We start from the raw sequence: 22,193 nt of genomic DNA, 5'->3' as shown, positions 1-22,193 counted from the left end.
CCACCTAATTTCCCAGTTCCATGTGGATCCTTCTACTCTCTTGTATGAATTCGTGCACAGTCAAGCAAATAAGAATGTAATGTAGATTCTTTGTCATTTTTAACACACAACATAAAATACAATACAACATGTACTATTTTTCATCTTGCTTATTTTTCTTGACAATATGTTGTGGAGATCTTTCTCTAAGAATATGGAGAGAGCTTTCTCATTCTTTTCCACAGCTGTATACTATTTCATTGAATAGATATATCATAATTTATTTGGCCAGTCCCTATTGACAAATATTGGATTGTTTTTAATCTTTTGCTACCCAGAGAGTGCTGCAATGAATAAGCTGATATATTCATCATTTCACACATATGCCAGTATATCTGCAGAATAAGCCTCATAAGTGGAATTGTTAAAATAAAGGGTAAATTCATTTGTAACTTTCATAGATATTGCCAAATTTCTCTCCCTATGATCATACCAGTTAATATTCCCATCATCACTGTGTCAGAGTGCCTGACCTATGTGGTTAAAGTTTTGGATTGTTACTAATCTCGTAGGTACAATGTGTCTTGGTGTAGTTTATTTTGCATTTCCGTTATTACGAAAATGGGTAAACACCCTAAACACATCTTGAAAAGGATCTTGAAGTAGGATGTGGAAGAAATCAAAGATAAACTTCTGTGATACACAAGTTTATTCTGTTTCTTATTTTCCATCAACATCAGTCAGCGTCTGTTGATGTCCTTCCACGTAAGGATATAAATGACCCTATCCAAATTCTCCTCCACTTCTTTCCCCTTTAACCTGTCAGCTATACCTTTAACTTTACAATGGTTATGTTCTGGGTTTTAACTTTTATAGGTCTTCTGTAATTTGAATGTGGTTCATTTAAAAAGTTGGAAACTAATGAACGCTGTTTTAATTATTAAATAGTTCTGTATAAATAGTTCCTTGAAGGACCACATAGTGGGCAAGGATTATTTTTTCTTATCTGTGGGTTTACATTTCAGACATCAAGATCAAATGCCAAACTATCTTCACTTTAGAGAGCCTTTAGATCTTGGCCCCCAAAAGGCAAGAATGAGAAGGATTTTATTGTTCAAGCACTCTAGTAGAAATCTTAGTTCTTCTAGAATAGTTAATTTCATTTCTTTCGAGATAAGTCTTGGTTTTATGTTTATTTTTTTAGTTTTTTTATTCCCTAGGATCTGTGTTTGGATGAATGGGAGAGAAGCTGACTGGTAGTAGCTGATCTATAGAAGGACTTTCAAGTGTTGGTGCTGTTTTCAGTGACCCCCGTCCTTCTCATGCCTACTCTTAAGCTCAGTGGCATCAAGCCCATAGCCTCTCCAGAGTCCTGCCTCCTCCATTTCACCTCCTTGTGCCTTCTCATTATAGGTCCATCTGCACTCTATCAGCTTTTCATCTCCCAGAAATTTGACATTTCCTGTACACTTATTATCTCCCTTATGTTGTCTTGGCTCGTGAGTTCATTAAATTTTTGTACTTCATTATAAACATTTAAGAAGATGTCAAAAAGAGATGGCAAAATATGGTCTGCCACCTTGAACTCGATAATAAATGACTTTAAGGTTTTTATATAAACCTAAGTTAGGAGAACTAGTTCCTATTTTGGATATTTTATTCTTACTACATGTCCATTAAAGTCAAAATAATTGTTCCCATTGTTGATTTTGATTGGCCTTTAATATTTCTTTACCTTTGGGTCATTCTAAGTTAGTTATATACACTGAGCATTTCTAGGAGCCTTGCATCTGAGCCAAGTGCTAAACAGCATATGTATGGATTACACATATGGATCATAACAATATCAAAAGTAATAAATTGTCATGTGATAGTAATTAGTAATATCCTTGTTCCTATTTTAGTTGCCTTTTATATTTTTCTATTTATATTTTATCTTAACCTTAATAGATTTAAATCCCTTCGGTCATGTATTATGTCTTGTAACTTTCTCTAGATCCAGGTGTGGTTCTTGGAATCGGTCAATGCTCAGTGAACATAGCTGATACAATTTCGCTTGGCGCAGCTGCCAGCATGAGCCTAGTTCCCAGGGACAGTGTGTTAGTAGGTGCTCAGTGAGAATTTGTGGAGTACAATACTCAATTAAAAGAAATTCCAGAAAAGAGAGCCAGAAAAAGAAAAAGTAATTATTTTATTTTTATTTTTTTTATTAAGTTTATTGGGGGTAACATTGGTTAATACAATTATATAATTTTCAAGTGTACATTATAATTTGACATCTGTATATTCTATTGAGTGTTTACCACCCAAAGTCTAGTTTCCTTCAGCTACTATGAATTTGATCCTTTTTACCCACTTTGCCCTACCCATATCCCCTATATTTGACTCCCTTTAACCATCTACCTACCCCTTCCTACACCGCCCCTTACCCTCTGGAAACCTCTAGTCTATAGTCCATGGCCATGAGTCTCTGTTTATTTGTCCTGTTCATTTGTTGCTTTAAGTTTTATATCCCACATATAAGTGATACCATGTGATTTTCAACTTATTCTTTCTGGCTTATATCACGTAGCATGATTATCTCGAGATCCATCTATCTTGTCACAAATGGCAATATTTCATCTCTTCTTATGGCTGAGTAATATTCCATTCGAAAAGGTAATTTTTTTTTAAATAATATAAGAACTTGTCTCATAACTGAAAGATCTGAATGATCAGATTAATAGTCTCGAGAAGGGCCTTGTACAACAAATAAATAAAAAGACTCATGCCAATGCTCATCATGAAATTTCAGTTAGCCAGAAAGAACAAAAATATTCTAAAAGCTCCTAAAAATAAAGAGGAGGCCATATTCATAGGACCAGAAATCAAAATGACCTCTAGACTTCTGAGCAGTAATATTGGAGGCTAGAAGAAAATGGAGCAGTAACTTTAAAGTTTCGAATGAAAATTACGTTCAACCTAGACTTCTGTTCTCAGCTAAACTCTCACTCAAGTATGAGAATTGAATGAAGACATTTTCAAACATACATGGCCTCAAAAAATTTATCTTCTATCCATCTTTTCTTAGGGAACTAATGTAGTGTGTGCTCCATCAAAACTAGGGAATATACCAAGAAAGAGAAAAATATAGAATCTCAGAGAAAGGAGAGGAAGGAAGGTCCACAGATGATGGTGAGAAAAAAAAATATGATAACAGCAGAGAAGCAGGATTAGAGAGCAATCTGGCTACATTTGAGGAGAGATGGAATGTTCTACAAGGACTGTCTTTAAGGAAAATATGAGTTACTATAAAGAAAATGACTTTTATTGCTTAGACAATATTTGAGGATAAACTGTTACTGGTTATATAAAAAATTAAACAATGAGATGATATAATTATCAACTTCAAAAGAAACAAACTGTTGTCTAAAACAGGACATGTAATTGTAGTAAATCAAATGGCCTAGCTGTAAGCGATCATAAAAGCAGCAATTCTGCATATTCATTTAACCAAAGACTGTGATAAAACTTTGATTCAATAAATAGTGCTGAAACAATTTAATATCCACATGCAAAATAAAATAAAGCTCAACCCTGGTTACCTTATACATATATAAAAATTAATTAGATATGGAACACTGACCTAAATTCAAGAGCTAAAATATAGAACTTCTATAAGATAACATAGGAGAAAATCTTTGTGACTATATATTAAATAGAATATAATAACTTGGAAATAATACTTTTATAATATATATCTGATTATAGACATTTATACAGAAGATAAATTAACTTTACCCAGTTCTCCCACCCCTCGACCTCCACCTCTGGCAACTACAAATCTGATCTCTGTTCCTAGAATTTGAGTTTTTTAGATTCCACATATAAGTGAGATTATATAGTATTTGTCTTTCTCCGTGTGACTTATTTCTCTTAACGCCCTAAGGATTTCCTTCTTTTTTTATGGCTGAATAGTGTTCCATTGTGTGTGTGTGTGTGTGTGTATACACACATACACACACAATCAATGTGTATGTATACATATATACACATAAACAATACATAATGTGTATATATATATACATATGTATATATCGCAACTTTTTAATCTATTCATCCATCAATGAATACTTAAGTTGTTTTCATGTCTTGGCTGTGGTAAGTAATGATGCAATAAACATGAGGGTACAGATATCACTTGAGAATAGAGGTTCTGTTTTCTTTTGATATATATCCAGAAGTGGGATTGCTGGATCACATGGTAATTCTACTTTTAATTATTTTAGGAACCTCCATACTGTTTTTTATAGTGGCTGCACCAAATTACATTCACACTAACGGCGCATGGCGGTTCAGATTTGGATTATCTTAAAGGACAGAGATTTAGAAGCATTTCATTCTTGCAATGCTCCAAACCCATGCACCTCATTTCTTCATCAAAATTCCATTTGCTGTTCTTGCCTGGCAGTGAATATTGATGGTAAGGATGAGAGGTATAAGTGAAGAGAAAGGGGTCTTCCTGAGGTGAATGGCATGCAGTGGAAGGATAGTAGCTGTTAAAATCCACATGCACCTTCTCATCATAAAGCTCACTCCCTGAATTTGGCCATATTGGGTGACTGCTAGTTTTGGCTACAGGTGGTTCCAATGGAATCTGCTGGGGAATGGGTTCTGCAGAATTCTGGGAAGGGGAGAAGTCGTAAGGCCAACTGGTCTGAGGAAAGGGGTAATTGGGACAACTGTTGTCATTAAGAGGATTTCTCCCAAAAGCAGCGTTTTTATTCCATGTTTGCAGATCATCGTAATCAGAGAGGACTCCAGAGACAGGAGGCTGAAGCAGGTCTCCACTGCTGTAGATTCGACTATTGGACACTTTGTATTTCTCATAGAGCTCAGTAGGGCCCAAGGTGGAAGTGGGGTCTGCCAGATCAGTGGTTCCCCCCAAACCATAACTCTTGAATAAGCAATCATTTGGTGACTTCTGCTGGGGAGTGTTAGCTATTAAATGTCCACCGTCACTACCAGGCAATTGGATGCTCTCCTGGAAAGACCAAGTTAAAGGTAGATTTCCCCAACTTTGTGTTTCACCTGGAAGAGACTGGAAAGGGAAGTGAAAAACTTGTGTTAATAAGTTAAGCAAATTGACACAACTACCCCAGGCACCCACAAGTTACTCTGTGCAAATAAGTGCTCTGTCATAGTTTCCTCATTCCTTACATACTTGAAGCAAAAACATAGAGCAGCTTCACCGCAAGAACTCAGGACCTGAAAGAAGTAAAGACTGCTTCTATTTCCATTTTAAAACTTACTAACCAGTTAGAGCTAACTTTCCCTTTACTCTGACATGAGTGTATTTAAAATGTTTCGCCCTCAGATGCAAATCTGATATTCTGAAAGCCTCTGTGAGAAATTTATAAGAGGCTATTTAAGAAAAGTCAAACTACAGCTTCTAAGATTTATCTTATACCCAGTACAGCTCCCAGGGGATCTCTGTCTGTCTGTCTGTCTCTTGCTCTCTTTCATTATTGCTCCCCTTGACTTCTCTATTTTTTAGTGCCATTAGGAGTCCGAGAGACTAGGATTTTCAATTTTCCTTCTCAAAAGACTATTCCCTGAATTCCCTTTGTTGAATCATAAGTAGGACTTCTAGAATATGAAGTGGTAAATTTATTTTTATAAATGGAGGAAGTCTATTGTCCTCCAGTTAATCACAGGAAAGAATCTGGTTGAGAATTAAGTTATCCTCTCGTTTATGTAAAACTATCAACTAATAAGAGGATGGAGGTGGAGAGACTATGACCAGGTAGGGTGAGTGGGAAGAGATGCCTTTTAACTTATTCCATGGCTGAGAGAAGGGATGAGGGACTAGTCATTTGGATTTGAGGCTCATGTTTCCTGCCAAGAGACAAAAGTTACATTTTTTTAAAAAAAAATGTAAGGTATATTTAGAGCCCCCAGGGATGGACTGGCTCTATTTCTGTTCTTAAAAAAAAAAAATGTGGCGCACTGAACAGCTGAAAAAGTATAAGACTTGCTATCACTGTTAAGCAGACAAACCCGTGAATCACACCCGCCGCCCCAAGCCCCTACCTTCAATGACTGCTGTTTTTGGAAACTGCCTGAATATTTCATCTTGGTAAAGTGTGTTAAGGAAATACACAGTTGACGCTTGAACAACATAGGTTTGAACTGCACTGGTCCACTTACATGTGTACTGTTTTCTATCCATGGTTGGGAGTCTGTGGATGCAAAGGGCCGACTCTCTACACTGATCTACACCATTTTATAAAGGGGACTTGAGTATCTGTGGAGTTTTGTATCTACAGGGGTTTCTGAAACCAATCCCCCATAGATACCAAAGGACAACTTAAGTTCTGGGGGAGTCAAAAGTTAGATGCAGATTTTCCACTGCTAGTGGTAGGAGATCAGTATCCCTAACCCTTGCATCGTTGACGGGCCAAGTGTAACCTATTTTAGGAAAAAACGAAAATTTGGGGAAAAAAGCATGAGGCTAATACTTGTGGAGATCATTTCAAATATAGAGCGCCAAATATAGGTTAAGTACTAATTCCAGCCTCTTTTTTTTTTTTTTAACATAGTAGGGAAAATAATTCTAAAATTCTATATAATTTATGGTTGAGAGCATGCTACAAAAATGGTAGAAATCAAGAGGAAAGCCTCAGGTTCAGTTTCTGTGGCAGATGCTTGCTTATCGATGACCCCGACAGGATGTGATTTCTGGCTTTCTTTTGCTGGTGAGGGACTGGAGAAATCTACTGCCCCACCATACGGGCGATGAGTCATTGTTATGTTTTGAACACACATGGGGAAAGGTTACCTTTGCCTCTCGGCCCCTGTTTGCCTTTAAGGAGCTGGAGGAAGGGATTGTGTGCACTTTCTTCGTTGCTCTTCTTGCCTCAGCTTCCAATTTGGTTTCTGGTTTTGGATGATCATGTTCTCCCTTTGACTTAAAGGAGACAAAGAAGTAGAATAAATAATTAGTTGGTACTTTGTAGTGTGTAAAATTTTACCCTGTGTCCTACCATCTGACTGGGTGTTGTTACAGTTGACTGTTGTAACAAGGTTGGCTAAACCTTTTAAATGCCTGCTGAGCCCACCGTGAGCTTTCCTGCCTGCCTGCCTTTGCTTACGATGCTCCTTCTTTTCATGGTGTCTCTTACCCAAATGGTATAGTGATAACAAGAAACGCTTATTATGTACAATCTCATTTAACCCTCAGCACAACCCTATGAGGTACAAACCATCATTATCATCTCCAGTTTACAGAATGAGAATTTGAGGCACAGAAGGATTATGCCATGCGGGCAACTTCCCCTCAGGCGTGGTGTTGGCTCTCATTTGCCTGTGCATCTCTTGCATGAAACTCCTCGTACTCGGTAAACATTTCTTGAATTAAAGAGAAATAGCATCTTATCACTCTAACTCAAATCAAACCTGGAAAAATATGAAGCGTCCATCATGCCTCCAGAAGTTGGTGACTGGGAAGCCGCCATGGCCTCGGCAAGGAATTAGCTTCAGAGGCCCATCACAGTTGGGACAGCGTTTCCCTACAAAAGAACAGAGGAAGGTGATCACACCCGACTGAGCCATACCAGCTGACTCCTGAGTCCGTGCAGTCCAGACTGTGTTAGCCCGGACTCCAGGGTGGCAGAAAATCCACCTGGGCACAGTTTTATGCATTCCCATCCACTGGGCATTATCCCCGGCCCTAGAAGACCCAGCTACCATAATGGTCCAGATTGGTCTCACATGTGGGTAGAGGAAGCGGTTGCCTACAGAATTGGATATTTCACAGGTCAGGGGAGAGCTCTTCTGAGCAGAAAATCTGTCTCTACTTATTTACTGATACTTGAAATTTTTCGTAGAGAAAAAGAAAAAATTCTTTTACTTCATTGTTACAACTAAGGAACAAGGGGCAAACCCATATGAGAGAGAGAACATAGCTACTAAATTTTCAGTAACATGTAAAGGACTGATACCAGATCCTGCCCTGAGAGCAAGTCTTGAAGACAAGCTACAATGAAAGAACATGAAGTAACTTCAGGTCTGAAGTAGGCAAAGCACCGGGAATGTAGAATGCATCTATTTCACAATCTGATGAATATGATAAAAAAAAAAATGAGCACATATTTCAGCATGTGATAATGGCATGAACCTACATGCCATGGAATTGAGTCTAATCTCAAATTTAATCCCAGTGCTCTTGCTTCAGATCAAAGCACTCATTGAGATACATTCCTCAAAATGTCAGAAGGCCAGTCTAATAAACAAGTTTCTCCTAAACTTTATGTGTGTGCGCCGATGAATTAATGTTAGTCCTATAAGGGAGGCATCTTCCTTTTTAACAGAGGCCTTGAGTCAGGTGCCTTAACCTAAGGAGCAGTTTTAATGGTGCGTTATGGCAGATCTATGGGGCAGTCCCCCATGGGGTCTGAGGGAGTTGGTAGGCTCTCCTTAATATGTTCTACATAGGAACAGCCTTGGTCTCCACCATGCTCCAATGTGAAGGCTGGGCCCTTGGTATATACTGGAATGTAGTGGTCCATCTGGGCAGGAGCATTTGAATAAATGCCAGCTTCCTCTCCAATGCCAGGGAGCCCCACTTACTCTGCTGCTTCTGCCGGGCTTTGTCACAGATTGCAGGTCTCAAGTAGATCTTGCGGCCCTCCTTGGCAGAGCAGTCCAGGCTGCACACCACCACGCCCAAGCAGGACTTCTTGAGGATGCGCGAGTTGTGGTTGTTGGTGTTGCGCATGGCCCAGCTGCTCAAGTGCCTCTGTGCACTCCTGTCCTCTGAGCTGTAGATGAACTTCTCATAGGAGTCTGGCCATTCTTGAAACCAGTCGATCTTTTTTACATTCTGACAGAAACATAGAGAATATTTTCAGATTTTTAGCTAGAAAACAAAACTATCCATCACTGTAGAGTCAAGGGACGTGAAGGTTGTTTTGGCACTCAAGAGCTGCGTGAGAGAACTTTGGCAATGACCCCGTGGGTTTAATTCTGATGGTGGGATCTGAGAACATGGCACAGTAGTGGTGATATGATTGCTGTGTCTCCCAAAGATTTGCTCCCTGGACCTAAACGAGTTGTAATTTAGTCCCTCAGAGTTCTAACCGATCGTTGTTTCTCTAGTCCTTGGTGATAAGAGTTATGACTATTTCTCACTAAGAATTTTTGAGGGCGAAGTAATGTACTCTGATACAATTAATGTGGAAAACACTGTGGCAGGATGGTGAGATAATGTCTCATAGCACAGTGTAGTTACCTTATTAATAATATATACACCTGAAACTTACTGGATTTCATTAACCAATGTCAACATAAAAAAAAAGAGAGAGAGAGAAAAACAAAAAAAGAATGTTAAGGGTTTCTGCAAAGTCGCCAGCAGTTGGGAAGACTGGAGGGCTCTGGTGTAGGAAGGTTCGAGAGCCACTTCCTCCCCTGTGGAGACTTTATTCCTTTTTCCTCTACTCCCATATTCATGTGCCCCAAACAGGAAGAAAAGTAAAGAAGAATTTCGTTTGACTGGAAGCTTCTATCTTCTTGCCCAGGACTGGCACGTTCCCTGTGTGTTAACACCTAACCAGGCTAAGACACTCAGTCATTACGGCATAAGTAATTTGGCTTTCTGTTTCTTTATCTGTGTAATAGGGATAACAAAATCTGCCTACCTCAAGAATAGTTCTGATAATTGAATATAATATATAAAAAATCCTTAGCATAGCACTTAGCATGGAGGGAGCTTTAAATAAATATTAGTCACTGATGTGTGGTTCACTTTCCTTAACCTCTGCTTTGGTACACAGATGCTGCATTTGACAGATCCCACCTAGTTCTTAGAGTGATAATCATTAAGCAGTCTTAGTAGTCAAATGGGCTGTGTCCATCCCTACAGCTTCCAGAGACCTGGCACGGTGTAAGAACATTTTTTATTAAAATTCTAGAAGATCGGACTAGAAGATTCTAGAAGGATCAGAAGGAGTAATCAGGTTATTAGTATTTATTGAGTTAGATTTCAAGTTTAGAACATTCCAAAGGACTTTGTAACATGAGACTCTGGGCAAATGATGTTGTCTCTGAAGCCTCATTTTGCTCTTCTCTGAAATGGAGACATTGATAAAACACACTTCAAAAAGTACTGTAAAGAGCAGAACTGTAAGTCTTATGTAATGATAGTTGTGTTATTTGAATGGAACGTCATGGGACCTGAAGTGGGTCAGAGGAAATATGAGAGATTTTATGTACACAAAAGGTTAGTGGTTAAGAGCTCAGGTCTGCAAACTAGGGTCCATGGGCCAAATCTGGCCCGCTCTCTATTTTGATAAATAAAGTTTTACTGGAACACAACGTGTTTATTCATCTGACTGTTGTCTGTGAATTCTTTTATACCACCATTGCAGAGTTGAGTAGTTATTGTAGAAATGGCCCACAAAACCTAAAATATTTACTATCTGGCCCTTTATAGAAAGTTTGCTAAATCCTGGCTAAGAGCATGGCCAATGGAGGCAAACAGTCTTAATGAAGTTCTTTGCCCTCTCAGTGCCTCTGTTTCCTGCTCTATAAATGGAGGTAACAGGAATACCTACCTCACAGGGATATTATGAGGATTGAATCAGTTAACTTACATAAAACATTTAAAACGGTGTCTGGCACATAGTAATTTCCACTTCAGCGTTAGCTGTTACTCTGCTAAATCTAGGGCCACACACAACCAATGTATTTGTCTTTCTTGCCTGACTTTTTTCATTTAGCATGATACTCTCTAGGTCTATTCATGTTGTTGCAGATGGCAAGGTTTCATTCTTTTTTTATGGCTAAGTAATATTCCATCATATATACATATCACATCTTCTTTATCCATCCATCTATTGATGGACAGTTAGATTGCTTCCATATCTTGGCTACTGTAAATAATGCTGCAATAAACATATGGATGCATATGTCTTTTTGAATTAGTGTTTTGGGTTTCTTTAATAAATACACAGAAGTAGAATTACTGGATCCTTTTTGTCTTTTTTTGCCTTTGTTTTAAAAGTCTATTTTGTCTGGTATAAGTATTGTTACCCCAGCTTTTTTTTCATTTCCATTTTCATAAAACGTCTTTTCCATCTCTTTACTTTCAGTTTGTGTCTTTTAGTCTGAAATGAGTCTCTTATAGGCAGCATATGTAGGGGCCTAGTTTTTTTATCTATTCAGCCACTCAGTATTTTTCGATTAGAGCATTTAATCCATTTGTATTTAAAGTAATTGTTGATAGATAGGTATTTATTGTCATTTCATTATTCATACATTTTATCTTTCCTCCTTCTTCTTCTTAAAGAAGAAGAAGTCCCTTTAACATTTCTTGTTATATTGATTTGGGGCTGATGAACTCCCTTAGGCTTTTCTTGTCTAGGAAGCTCTTTATCTGCCTTTCAATCCTAAATGATAGCTTTGCTGAGGAGAGGAATCTTAGTTTTCATCACTTTGAATATTTCTTGCAAATCTCCCTGGCCTGCGAAGTTTCTCTTAAGAAATCAGCTGACAGTCTTATGAGAGCTCCTTTGTACATAACAAACTGCTTTACCCTTGCTACATTTAAGATTCTCTCTTTGTCTTTAAACTTTGGCATTTTATGTTTTTTTGTTTGTTTGTTTGTTTTGTTTGTTTGTTTTTTGTTTTTTAACACCCACAGCACCTGGTATTCCTAGGTGGTACTAACCAAGCCCAACCCTGCTTAGCTTCCAAGATCATACAAGATTGGGCACATTCGGGGTGGCATAGCCGTAGACTAAATTTTGGCATTTTAATTATGCTGTGTCTTGATGTGGGCCTCTTTGGGTTCATCTTGGTTGGTAGTCTCTGAGCTTCCTGGGCTTGTATGCCTATTTCCTTCACTAACTTAGGAAAGTTTTCAGTCATGATTTCTTCAAGGCTTTCAGTTCCTTGCTTTTTCTCTTCTCCTATAGTGCCCCTGTTATGCAAATATTGGTATACTTGATGTTGTCCCAAAGGCCCCTTAAACTATCCTTTTTTGAAAAAAAAAAAAATTCTTGTTTCTTTTTGCTATTCCACTGGATGTTTTCTGCTACGTCATCTTCTAAATTGCTGATTTAATCCTCTGCTTCATCTAATCTACTATTGATTCCCTCTAATGTATTCTTCATTTCTCACTGGTTCTTTTTCATGTTTCCTGTCTCTTTGTTGAAGTTCTCACTGAGATCATTGAGCATCCTTTTAACTGGTGTTTTGAACTCTGCATCTTGAGGTTGCCAGTCTTCATTTTGTTTAGTTCTTTTTCTTAAGTTTTGTTCTGTTCTTTCATTTGGGACATGTTTCTTTGTCTCCCCATTTTGGCTGTCTCCCTGTTTTTGTTTCTATGTATTAGGCAGAGATGCTGCATCTCCTGGTCTTTGAATAGTGGCCTTACTGCAGTAGGTGTCCTTGGGGCTCAGAGGCACAGTCTTCCTGGTCACGTAAGCCAGGTGCTTCAGGTGTACCCCTTGGTGGGTTGTGTGTGCCCTCCTGTTATAGAGGAGCTTTGATTTCTGTTTAAGTTTTTTTTTCCCCAACAGCCCTGGCACACTAGTTTTCCAGTTCTATTAATAATACAATTGACTTGAGAAAATTACTAGGAGTGTGTTCACATCATGCTATTCTCTTGGCTGTTTATTTATACCATCTTTTGACCTGCATGCTTAGTATACAGCTACAAATCTTTGATATCTTTTGACACTGAAATTAAGAGAAAATCCAGATCATAATAATGCAAAGGAATCCAGGTGTCAAATGAATGACAGAGATTTCTGAAAGCCTTTTAAATTTAAGGCACCAGGAAAGATCAAATTTTAAAAGAAAGAATAATCATTTCTTAATCTTATTTAGCACATCCTCACCAAATAATTTCCCTTTTTAGATCTTTTGTTTATTTTAATTTCTAACTTTTCATGAGTAACTGTTTGTTTTTCTTCTTGGTTAAGAAGTTTATAATTTAAAGGGAATATTCTTAAGGTGTCCAACATGTAAATCTAACTAATTTATATTTTATAATCCCATCAGTAATATCACTGGGGGTTTAATTAGTGTCTATGACTTCTGTGTGTATTTTTTTTTTTTTACTAAGAGACTTAATCCTCTAACTCACTTAAACTCTTTGAAACTCTATGTAATCATTGATCACTTTTTATCTTCCCCTCATTCTAATTTACTTAACTACTTAAAGTTTTAATAGGGCACTTTAAGAATTAAATACCTATTATTACATAAAATGAATAAAACCAAAATTCTGAAATAAGGTATCAAAAATACATTATTATGTTATATTAAATTGATTTTCATTTGGAATATAGTCTGCTCTCATATAAAGCAATTACCTGCTAGGTTTTCTTTAATTATGAGAAAAGCTTATTAATTCCTTATAAATAAATGTTTCCAAATAAAACAGAAATAGCAAACAGATACATATTTAAGCAAATCAGATAGAGGGGGAAAAATTAGATGTTATTGATGGAACACAGAAAAAAATTCAACCAGCATTTGTTTTACATACAACTTTTCAAGAACTTATTTTTTTTGAGCCAACTGGAAGCCAAACTCCAAGTGTTATCAAAGAGAGGAATTCAAGGCAACAAAATGTTTTTAGGTAAGTTAAGAATTACTGCTTAGACCTGCCATTTCCTTCCTTTGTTAAGGGATCAAGACTCAGGACAAAAAGTCCCTAATTTGCTCATATGACACTAAGGTGAGCCAGAGCATCTCAGCTTTTGAATTCTCTCTGTCACTTCTCTTTCCTCTTCTCTCTTCCTTTTTCCACTCCACCCCACTAAGCAAGGGACCTCTTGATAGGCACCCAGAAGAGATGCAGTAATATTCCCATCCCCATCATACCAGAGGCACAGGATAGCAGAATTCTGGCCCCAAACGTGGGGGACCCAATGACAATGGGAGCCCATATAGGTGATGCTGCCCTAAGAAGTTCAAGATGATCAAGAATACTGGGCAAAGTTGACTAAGTTATGGATGACTTTGTGACAATGTGACCTGATCATGCAGCCAGATAATAATTACAAGAAATCTAGAAGGCAGTTTACCTGTTACCTCCCTAACACCAAGACACAAAGATTACTACAACTAGCTCATTCCTGATTACATTTAACCACACGAATTCACAGAAAGAGCTAAAAAATTCCCCTTTGCTCACAGTTTTGGGCTCATCCCCTGCAAAGGCCAAGGAAATTTTTACTGGCTAAAATCATGGTCCAGGAATTAGCTAATCTGAGATGTGACTTCTTTGTCATTGACAAAGGTTTTAGGTTTTGGGTTTGTCTGAATTTATATTTAGCCTATACATATCGTTATTTTATCTCAACAAAATAGTACTTAAATCTTAGATTTTGTAAGTTAATGACTTGGTGTGGCTTGGCCATGGGTTTAATCTGAAAACTGCTCAGGAACAAAATAATTCAAGGTGTTTGTCTGCTGTGGTGTTGTTGGAACACCCTGTACTTTTGCTTAGAGAAACTGGCTGGAGTTAAGAATGAAGTGGGTATATGTAGGAGAAAAGGGAACTGATTTTTTTCTTAATTTTCAACCAAAAAACTTAGAAAAAATTCTTAGGGTTTCAAGGCTCTCAAATACTATAATCAATATAAACAAAAGTGTGACACTTTCTGAGATTATGTAATGAACATCCATTTGCTGCTTTTACCAAACAAACCCTAAAGCAAGTATGTCTGAACTTTCAAAATATAAGATTGGTGTATTACATTGGCCAGAAATAAACGGCCTTTTATAAATGACGGTTTTGAGTAACTTAAGTGCCTGAAATTTTGGCTGGTTCCTTGGAGACTGGGTTAAGGAGAGATGATATCAAAATAACCACAAGTTAGAAAAGTGACTAGAAATAAGTAAAATGGTTTGTAAAGACACATATGCAGCTGAAAAAGGAGGAATCACACATGAAACAAATTGGGAAGGGATGATTTACTGAGGGTAAGTCGTCTTTCTAAGTCCTAGATCTGATCATGATGCTTTCCGGCCCAATAAGCCTAATGGCTTCCCACTGCCTATAAAATAACTGAATTTTTCTAGGATTGCCTGCTTCCAAACCACCTTTCTAGTCCATAGCCTCCCAAATCACCTTGCTGAACACCTGTGCACAAGCTCCCGCAAATGCAGACTTTGAGCCCTGCTCTCTCAATTGCTTTCTTCACTTGCCTTAATCCTCCCACATTTTACAATGAATGCACTTCTGAAAAAACAGCCCTTTGCCAGATGCTCTGCCTTGCTTTCCCTGCCCAAATCATGCTGAATTCCATACTTACTTTTTCAAGCACCTCTAGTACTTTTCTACATGGCATTGATTCTCTATTTGGGCACCGATCTTGTTTCATTAGCTCAGAAAATCATGGGCACTTTCATAAAGTTAATACAGCTCAATGGCTTCTATATTCCTGAGCCTGTTATAGTGTCTGGCCCATTTTAGTCACTCAAAACTGTTTGGTTTTCTGATAAAGACATCGACATTCACTGTTGTCAAAAACTAACCCATAAATCTTAACATATTTGAGACATGTAAAAGGATGTGGAGTTTCCGGGACCAGAAGATACAATTAGCATTCAGGTGACCATCTTGAAACTTGAAGCATGTGAGTAGATTAAGAGGAAAGGAATTTGTTTACAAAATTGCAGGAATTTGCCCATGTGTTGCAGAAGTAATAATCCTGGGAAGAATATAAAATTATGAAAAATAAACTATAAATTCAGGGGTAAGTAAGACTTAAGAAAATTGATCTGTTTAGAGTCATACAGGTTAAAAGCAATGAAGCCATTCATTAATAGATATCATATTTGTCATTTATGGTTTTAATACATGCCCGGCATCGTGGTAGTCACTGGGCCAAGAGTTCTAGAATGCAGGCCATCCTCGAAATCTCAGGTCACAGAGTCTAGACTATTAGAACTAAAAGAGTACATAAGAGATCATTCATTTAGAGCAACCACCTCATTTTCAGAAAAGGAAAGGGAGTCTCTAAAAAGGTAAACAACTCCCTGAGTCTCTACAAATAAAAAGGAGGCAGAACTAGAATTCGAAGTCAGGGCTTTGTCTCCAAGCCCTGCGTTTCTCATAGTTTACCACTCTGCCTCCAGATATGCTCACAAAACATAAAATTAAATATCCTTGAAAATCTTTCCAAGACCTTTTATTTTTTACCTTAACTGGTTCTTGATATTCCAGAGCCAACATAAATCCAGCTGAGGATGGTGTTGTCTCTGCTCAGAAAATTTTAAGGGAAATTTGTACTTATAATCATTTCTCTGGCACATTTAACAAAATGAAGGGCACTTCGCTATTTCCATGAGAAAGTAAACTTTTTCTATGAACTGTATATGATACATTTCCAAAACTGAATGTATGCTCTTGTTGTAAATTTCTCAGTTTCATGTCTTGGGTAGCTGAGAATGCTTTTGTTTTGAAAATTCATGTTATAACATGAACTTTCATGAGCCCTGAGACTCCCTCCAGGGAGTAGTTCTTTCTTTCTTTTGTCTACAGATCTGATGAATGATATGGATTTTGTGTCCCAGAAAAAATGTACATTAGTACCCAGTGTTGCCTGTCATTTCAGGGGATTCTCGAACCCCGTTAAAACTCCTGTTCTAGGATGTGATGTTGCAAAATCATCTATGTACCTGCTTACTTTAACTCTTGATTTTGGGGATGCCCAGCTTCTATTTGGGAGTTGTAACCACGAAACTAGGAATAGGCAGCAATGCAGGTTCTTGAACCAGGAGTAACAGTTGTAAACCGACAAAGAGAAACTACAAAGACAAATCCCTAAAATAGATATTAGCACGATGTATCTGTGGTTTATTTAACCATCCTTAAGTGAATGGAAAGTAGGGCAAACCACTTTTCCAAGACCTATCAAGAGGAACATAGTGGGGAATTTAAGGAGAAACATAAAGAGAAACAAAACAAAAAAAAATCTTTTTAAAGATTTAAACATAAAAAGAAACAAAAGAAAATTAGAGTAAAATTTTGAATGATTTGGAAGTTGTCATTAGAGTGAAAGGCTGGAATGGTTAAAAATCAAGACTGAGGAGTCTCCATTAACCTCTTCCCTGCTTGGGATAATTCAGAATTCTTGTTCCCCAGAATCAGGCAGACTAGCTAGAAATTTTCATTTGGTAGTGGTGGTCTCCAGTCTTAGCTTTAGTGTTACATGTACAGCTGACCCTAGTTACGTTTTCAAACAACATGTAGTCAAAACATCCTTCAAATACCAAAAAGTGAGGTCAAGAAAGTCAGTTTTAAACAACGATGTTTTCCACCAAGTTAAGAGTTAAAAATCCAATTGCTAAAATGAAGGCCAAGAAAACATAAAATGAAAGTCATTCTACAGTTGGAAAGCAGCCCAGTGTGCGTGTACTGTATCATATTTACAAAAGTTCTAGAAGAGCATGCTGTATCCCATAACAGCAGTGTCATTTGGACATTCCAGTTGCAGATTTATTTTAAAACCATTACAGTAGCAAATTAGGTTGTATGGGAATTTGTGCATGATAAGAGTCAATCTATGGGCAAATACATCATCATGGATTTTACACTTCTAGCTAGCCAGGGTGGGTGTGACCTGAGCCAAGCCAATTTTGAAAGCAAAGGGAAGTAACATTTTCTATAACGAGAGGAGTCTGGTAAGTAAAGACCCACTCAAATCATCGGTCTTGGCATATCCTCTAAAACTTTTTTAGTTGGATATCCAGCTCTGGAGTAGTTTACCCAGTTGGGAACCCCATCAATTTCCTTCCAAGTCTTAGCAAGTTAGTAGTCAAGGCTTCATAGCCAAATGTTGAAGGCAAATTCTTATATCAAGTACATACCTGTGGCAGTTTCATATCATTTATATCCCAGCTTAACATGTCTTTGTCCTCAAAGTCCTCAGGTTCCATGATAAAGTCAGGTCACCCACCAGTCTCTATTTATTCAACTTCCTTCAGAAGTGCTTGAGAATTTTGCTCTTAAAGGCTCTTAATGTGGTAAGATCAGTCCACTCAAGCAGCTTAGACCAGGAGACTTTTCTGTTGCCGAAAAATAAATGATAATAATATTGATCGTTAAAGAGATGAAAATAAGTGCTTATCTGACAGAAAAACCTATTTTTATTGACATTTTTGCAGGCACCAACATACAAATAGAAACAAAATGTAGAAACCATTAGGGATCTCGCTAAAATAAAGCTTGACCATTGGGAATCAGAAGTACAACGATCACTGTTTTAACCCCTGGATTTGTGCTTCCTTTCTCATTGCTGGACCCAGGCTGTGAAGGCTTTAAGAGGAACCACTGTTACCTGTAGCCAATAGTTAAGACCTTTTTCTTCACATACACCTGTGTTTGAGAGGGAGCACTGGCTCGGGGTCGTTTCCACAGAAATGCCCTTGTAAATTAGCTAATGTGTGGTCAAAATTACAAGAGGGAACAATCACAACCAGATGTGTCTAGAAGTATTTTTAGAATCTAAATTGCCATAGAGAGTAATGTTGGTCTCTTTAATAAATCCAATGTGCTCTTTATATCTTCAAATATTATCAAATGATATGCTCCTATGAGATTCTTCTAAAACCTTGGCATTATTGACATTCTGGACCTGATAACTTTTTGTTACGGTGGGGTTATCTTGTGCAACATCTTGTGGGATGTTTAGTAGTATCCTTGGTCTCTGCCCATTAGGTGCTAGTAGCAAACCACCCTTTGTTATGACAACCAAAAACGTCTCTGGACATTTCTCAATGTCCCCTCGGGGAAAAACTGTATGAGAACTACTGCTCTAAAATCGTATTTCTTATTTAACTTGAAGTGCTCTTCAGGGCTTTCTGACTTTGTCTTTGGCAATCTCACTCTTTCCTGCCCCTGACAAGAAAGTTCTGTCTCACTTAACTTTGATAAATTGTATTATGTAAACAATAGTCAAAAGTTGGGGGGCAAACTGCATTTGTTCCCCAATGAGAAATACTGCTCTAGTTGCCAATTATAATTGGTGAAAGGAGATTCACAAATTAAGAAGAAAGTATGAAGTGTTCTATTGAGAAAAAAACTGATCATTTTGCAGATGAATTGTGCCTGTTAATAGAATATGAAGTGAGACATGTTTACATGTACAGCTGACCCTTCAACAACACAGGGGTTAGAGGCACCAACACCCCTCACAGTCAAAAATCTGAGTAAAACTTAAGGCAGCCCTCCACATGCACGTATTCTCAACTGTGGATCGAAAATACTGTATCATTACCATCTGCTGGCACTCTTGTAAAAACAAGGGGCATGATGATGTTACATAGAACTATTCAATAGTAAACTCAAAATACAAGCTAGATTAATTGTCTAAACCTTAGAAAGTCCCATAAGCTCTGTTCCTTAGTTGACTTTATATAACCTTAATACTTGTCAATTACTGAGACATCCTGAGGGAAAGTGTATGGCTATAGAAGATGTTGCCTTGAACATATAAATGGAGTTCTTGGCTATAAAATAACAAGCTAAAAGGAGTCTCTTTCCTACCTACCTCATCTATCCACACTTGCCTATCACCAAGTGTTCACAGACTCAAAGAGCATGAGTCCTTGCTCCCCATTTCAAACACTGACATGCAAAATTAAATTCCCATGAGTTTCCAAACAAATTCTATGTTTGGAAAATAAACACTACATTACTGAAGACTCGAAGACAGATTGACTTTAATTTAGAAGACTTAGATGGCAAATATATAAGACATAAATATCAAGTGAAAATGTGATAGCAACAGTTTTATGTACTTACCTCTTTGAACATTAACACAGTGACTCGAGTGGTCTAAAATTTGTTATAGCTTATTGGGATAGATTAATCTTAAAAATTCACATTTCCCCAAGTGAAAAACATTGTTTTAAGCCTAGTTAACATAGACACGATTCTTTTATTTTTAAATTAAAAACAGAGAAATCAAATATCTTGCTGCGGAACACCATGGTTTTTAAATTTTTTCTGATGTAATTTTTTCCAAATAAATGAACATAAATTTAATGTTTCCTAGAAGGTTAGGAGCAAAACACAGAAAAGAAGAAAAAACTGTAGCCCTTAAGACATAAACAAACTCAGCTTTCTTCCAGGATTAAAAAAATCTAAATTTGTCAAGACTTCATTTTTTAAACAGTAACTTGGGCCAAAGTGTATTCAATTTTTAGCTTTTCTACATAAAAACCAACTAGAACCCTGTAAAAATGGATTAGCCATTATCATATCCCTTACATTTGTCTCTTCTCAAGAATTCTGGCTTCCTTACCTTCTGCCTTCTTATGGAGATGCAGACAATATTGTGATGTATCTCTGGTTGGGTCCCAGCAGGATCTGGTCATTTTCTGCGCAGAAGCTGCTGCTACTCCCTAATCCAGGTCAAGGTACATTATGCTAATGAGCTCTGGCAATTGTCCAATCAAAATCTAGATGCTCCCAGCTCAGGATAGGTAAGAGGGAGCAAGGAGCCACTTAACCAGCCCAATTCTCTGCAGAATGCCAGCAATGTGATGAATATTCTATGGTGTGCCTGTGAACTTTCCCCTCCTTTATGTTAAGAGGGCATTTTAACTGAAATGGACATTGAGAGCCTCTTGAGAAAGCACAGATGTTTTCCTTCTCAAAATTTCATAGGTTGGGTCCAAGACAGACTTAGTAGTAGATTTTAATTCTTCTACCATTTACCACTGCCAGAGAGGACTGACATATGTTACGCTGATAGAATTTACTGGAATAGATATTGGGTAGCCAACAGTTCCTAAACCTGAAACATCGAAATTCTATCTTACCCCTTATAATAATGCCCCACTAATTCTATGTTCCTTTCCCGCCAAATAATACAATTCTCCCTTCTAGAGATGTCCTCGGCAGTCCGGGCACAGCCCAAGTCAGCTCAGTTCACCTGCTACGTTCCAGGCGGTCTGCTAGGCTCTGCAATTACAAGGGAGGATTAAAGTCATTAAGAAGTCCAGCCTAGGGGGAAAGACGAAAAAAGACACTAAATAAGCCTAAGATAACTTGGTGCATGGAATAGAGAGAGGCAGCCCAGAAGGAATGCAGAGGGGGAAGCTATTAATCTGAAGGGAGGAGGATCAGGGGAAACTTTTTTCAGAAAAATGATGCCTGATCAGCCTTATGAAGGACAAATAGCTATTTTTTCAAGGAATCGAGGAATGGAAGAGAGTGTTCCATGTAGTGGCTATAGGTAAAGAGGTATGAAAAGCGTGATGTGCTCAGCGTTATGAGAAGTCGGTACCTGTCAGGGAGGTCTAGACCATCAGAGATAGGCTGCAGAGGAAGGAATGAGCAGGCCAGAAGGCAAAATGCTTGGGAGGCCTCACAGGCTGTGTTGTGCAGGCCCTAAGAGACCTTTGGCGATGCTGAGAAGATTTCTCACTAGTCTCAGTACGCAAACAAACTCTTTCTCCTGGAGTTTAAGTCTCCTCCGCATGATTTTCTTATGCTATCTGACTAATCTTGGCCTGCTCTTTGCAGTCCCTCCCTTGCTCAAGAGATTCCTTCTTTATTCCTTGAACACACTGTGGTAGGACAAAGCCTAATGTTGTGTCAACTAGCAAAAGAGGAATGTCTAGAGTGTTCAGCTCCAGAATCACGAAGCAGAGAAAAGAGTGAATTTTAGAGTTAAGAGGCAATAAATTAATAACTGTCACATCTGCCATGATTATCCACTAGCTTAGGTCTTCTCTTTGGAGTGTCTTCTTTCATCTATCTATCTAAGTCCTATTCATCCTCAGGAATTCCCAAAAGGCCACTTCCTTAGGAGACTATTCTGTAATACATGATTTCTCACTTTTGTGTGGTTCTAGAACTCTTAACTCTGAATTATATGCTATCTTATATTAGTTAGAACTAATGTTTTTTTCTAATTATAAAATAAATCTATGATCTTTTTTAAAAAGTCATGGTCTCATTTCCCAGAGATTCCCACTGTAACATTTTGGTCATGTCGTTTCAGACCTTTGTTTTCCCCTACACTCATCACCAAACATAGGTATTACTTTGTATAACCGTAATACTACTGCACATGCTATTGCTTTTAACTGTTCATAAGTGTTCGTTCTGGTTCCCCGGCTAAGCTGCTAGTTCTTTCGTGGCAAAGTTGGTCTCTTCTACTTTTCTTCCCCTCACAGAAGGACCTACTGGAATCCCAGCTGCA

General features: G+C 37.8%; 1 protein-coding gene across 9 annotated transcripts in view; it reads right to left on the bottom strand.

Annotated features, from left to right (window-relative positions):
- Window positions 1-4,043: 4,043 nt before the first annotated feature.
- The window catches only part of GCM1 (glial cells missing transcription factor 1), a 54,258-nt gene continuing 36,108 nt past the window's right edge, over window positions 4,044-22,193 (bottom strand). For 7 of the 9 annotated variants that reach the window (XM_039853009.1, XM_039853008.1, XM_039853007.1 and 4 more), the window contains 6 exons: window positions 20,286-20,947; window positions 17,848-18,045; window positions 8,590-8,842; window positions 7,417-7,529; window positions 6,800-6,928; window positions 4,044-5,059 (listed from right to left, as the gene is read on the bottom strand). In XM_039853009.1, the coding sequence (XP_039708943.1) occupies window positions 4,325-5,059; window positions 6,800-6,928; window positions 7,417-7,529; window positions 8,590-8,842; window positions 17,848-17,916 (1,299 nt within the window). In that variant the 5' untranslated portion in view covers window positions 17,917-18,045; window positions 20,286-20,947 and the 3' untranslated portion in view covers window positions 4,044-4,324. The remainder of the gene's footprint in view (window positions 5,060-6,799; window positions 6,929-7,416; window positions 7,530-8,589; window positions 8,843-17,847; window positions 18,046-20,285; window positions 20,948-22,193) is intronic. The other 2 variants (XM_039853013.1, XM_039853015.1) reach the window with 2 other exon arrangements.

This window comes from Pteropus medius, unplaced genomic scaffold (genome assembly GCF_902729225.1).
Source record: "Pteropus medius unplaced genomic scaffold, Ma_sr-lr_union100, whole genome shotgun sequence".
NCBI lineage: Eukaryota > Metazoa > Chordata > Mammalia > Chiroptera > Pteropodidae > Pteropus > Pteropus medius.
The sequence above is the reverse complement of the archived record's forward strand: the minus strand, read 5'-3'. Positions and strand labels throughout refer to the sequence as shown.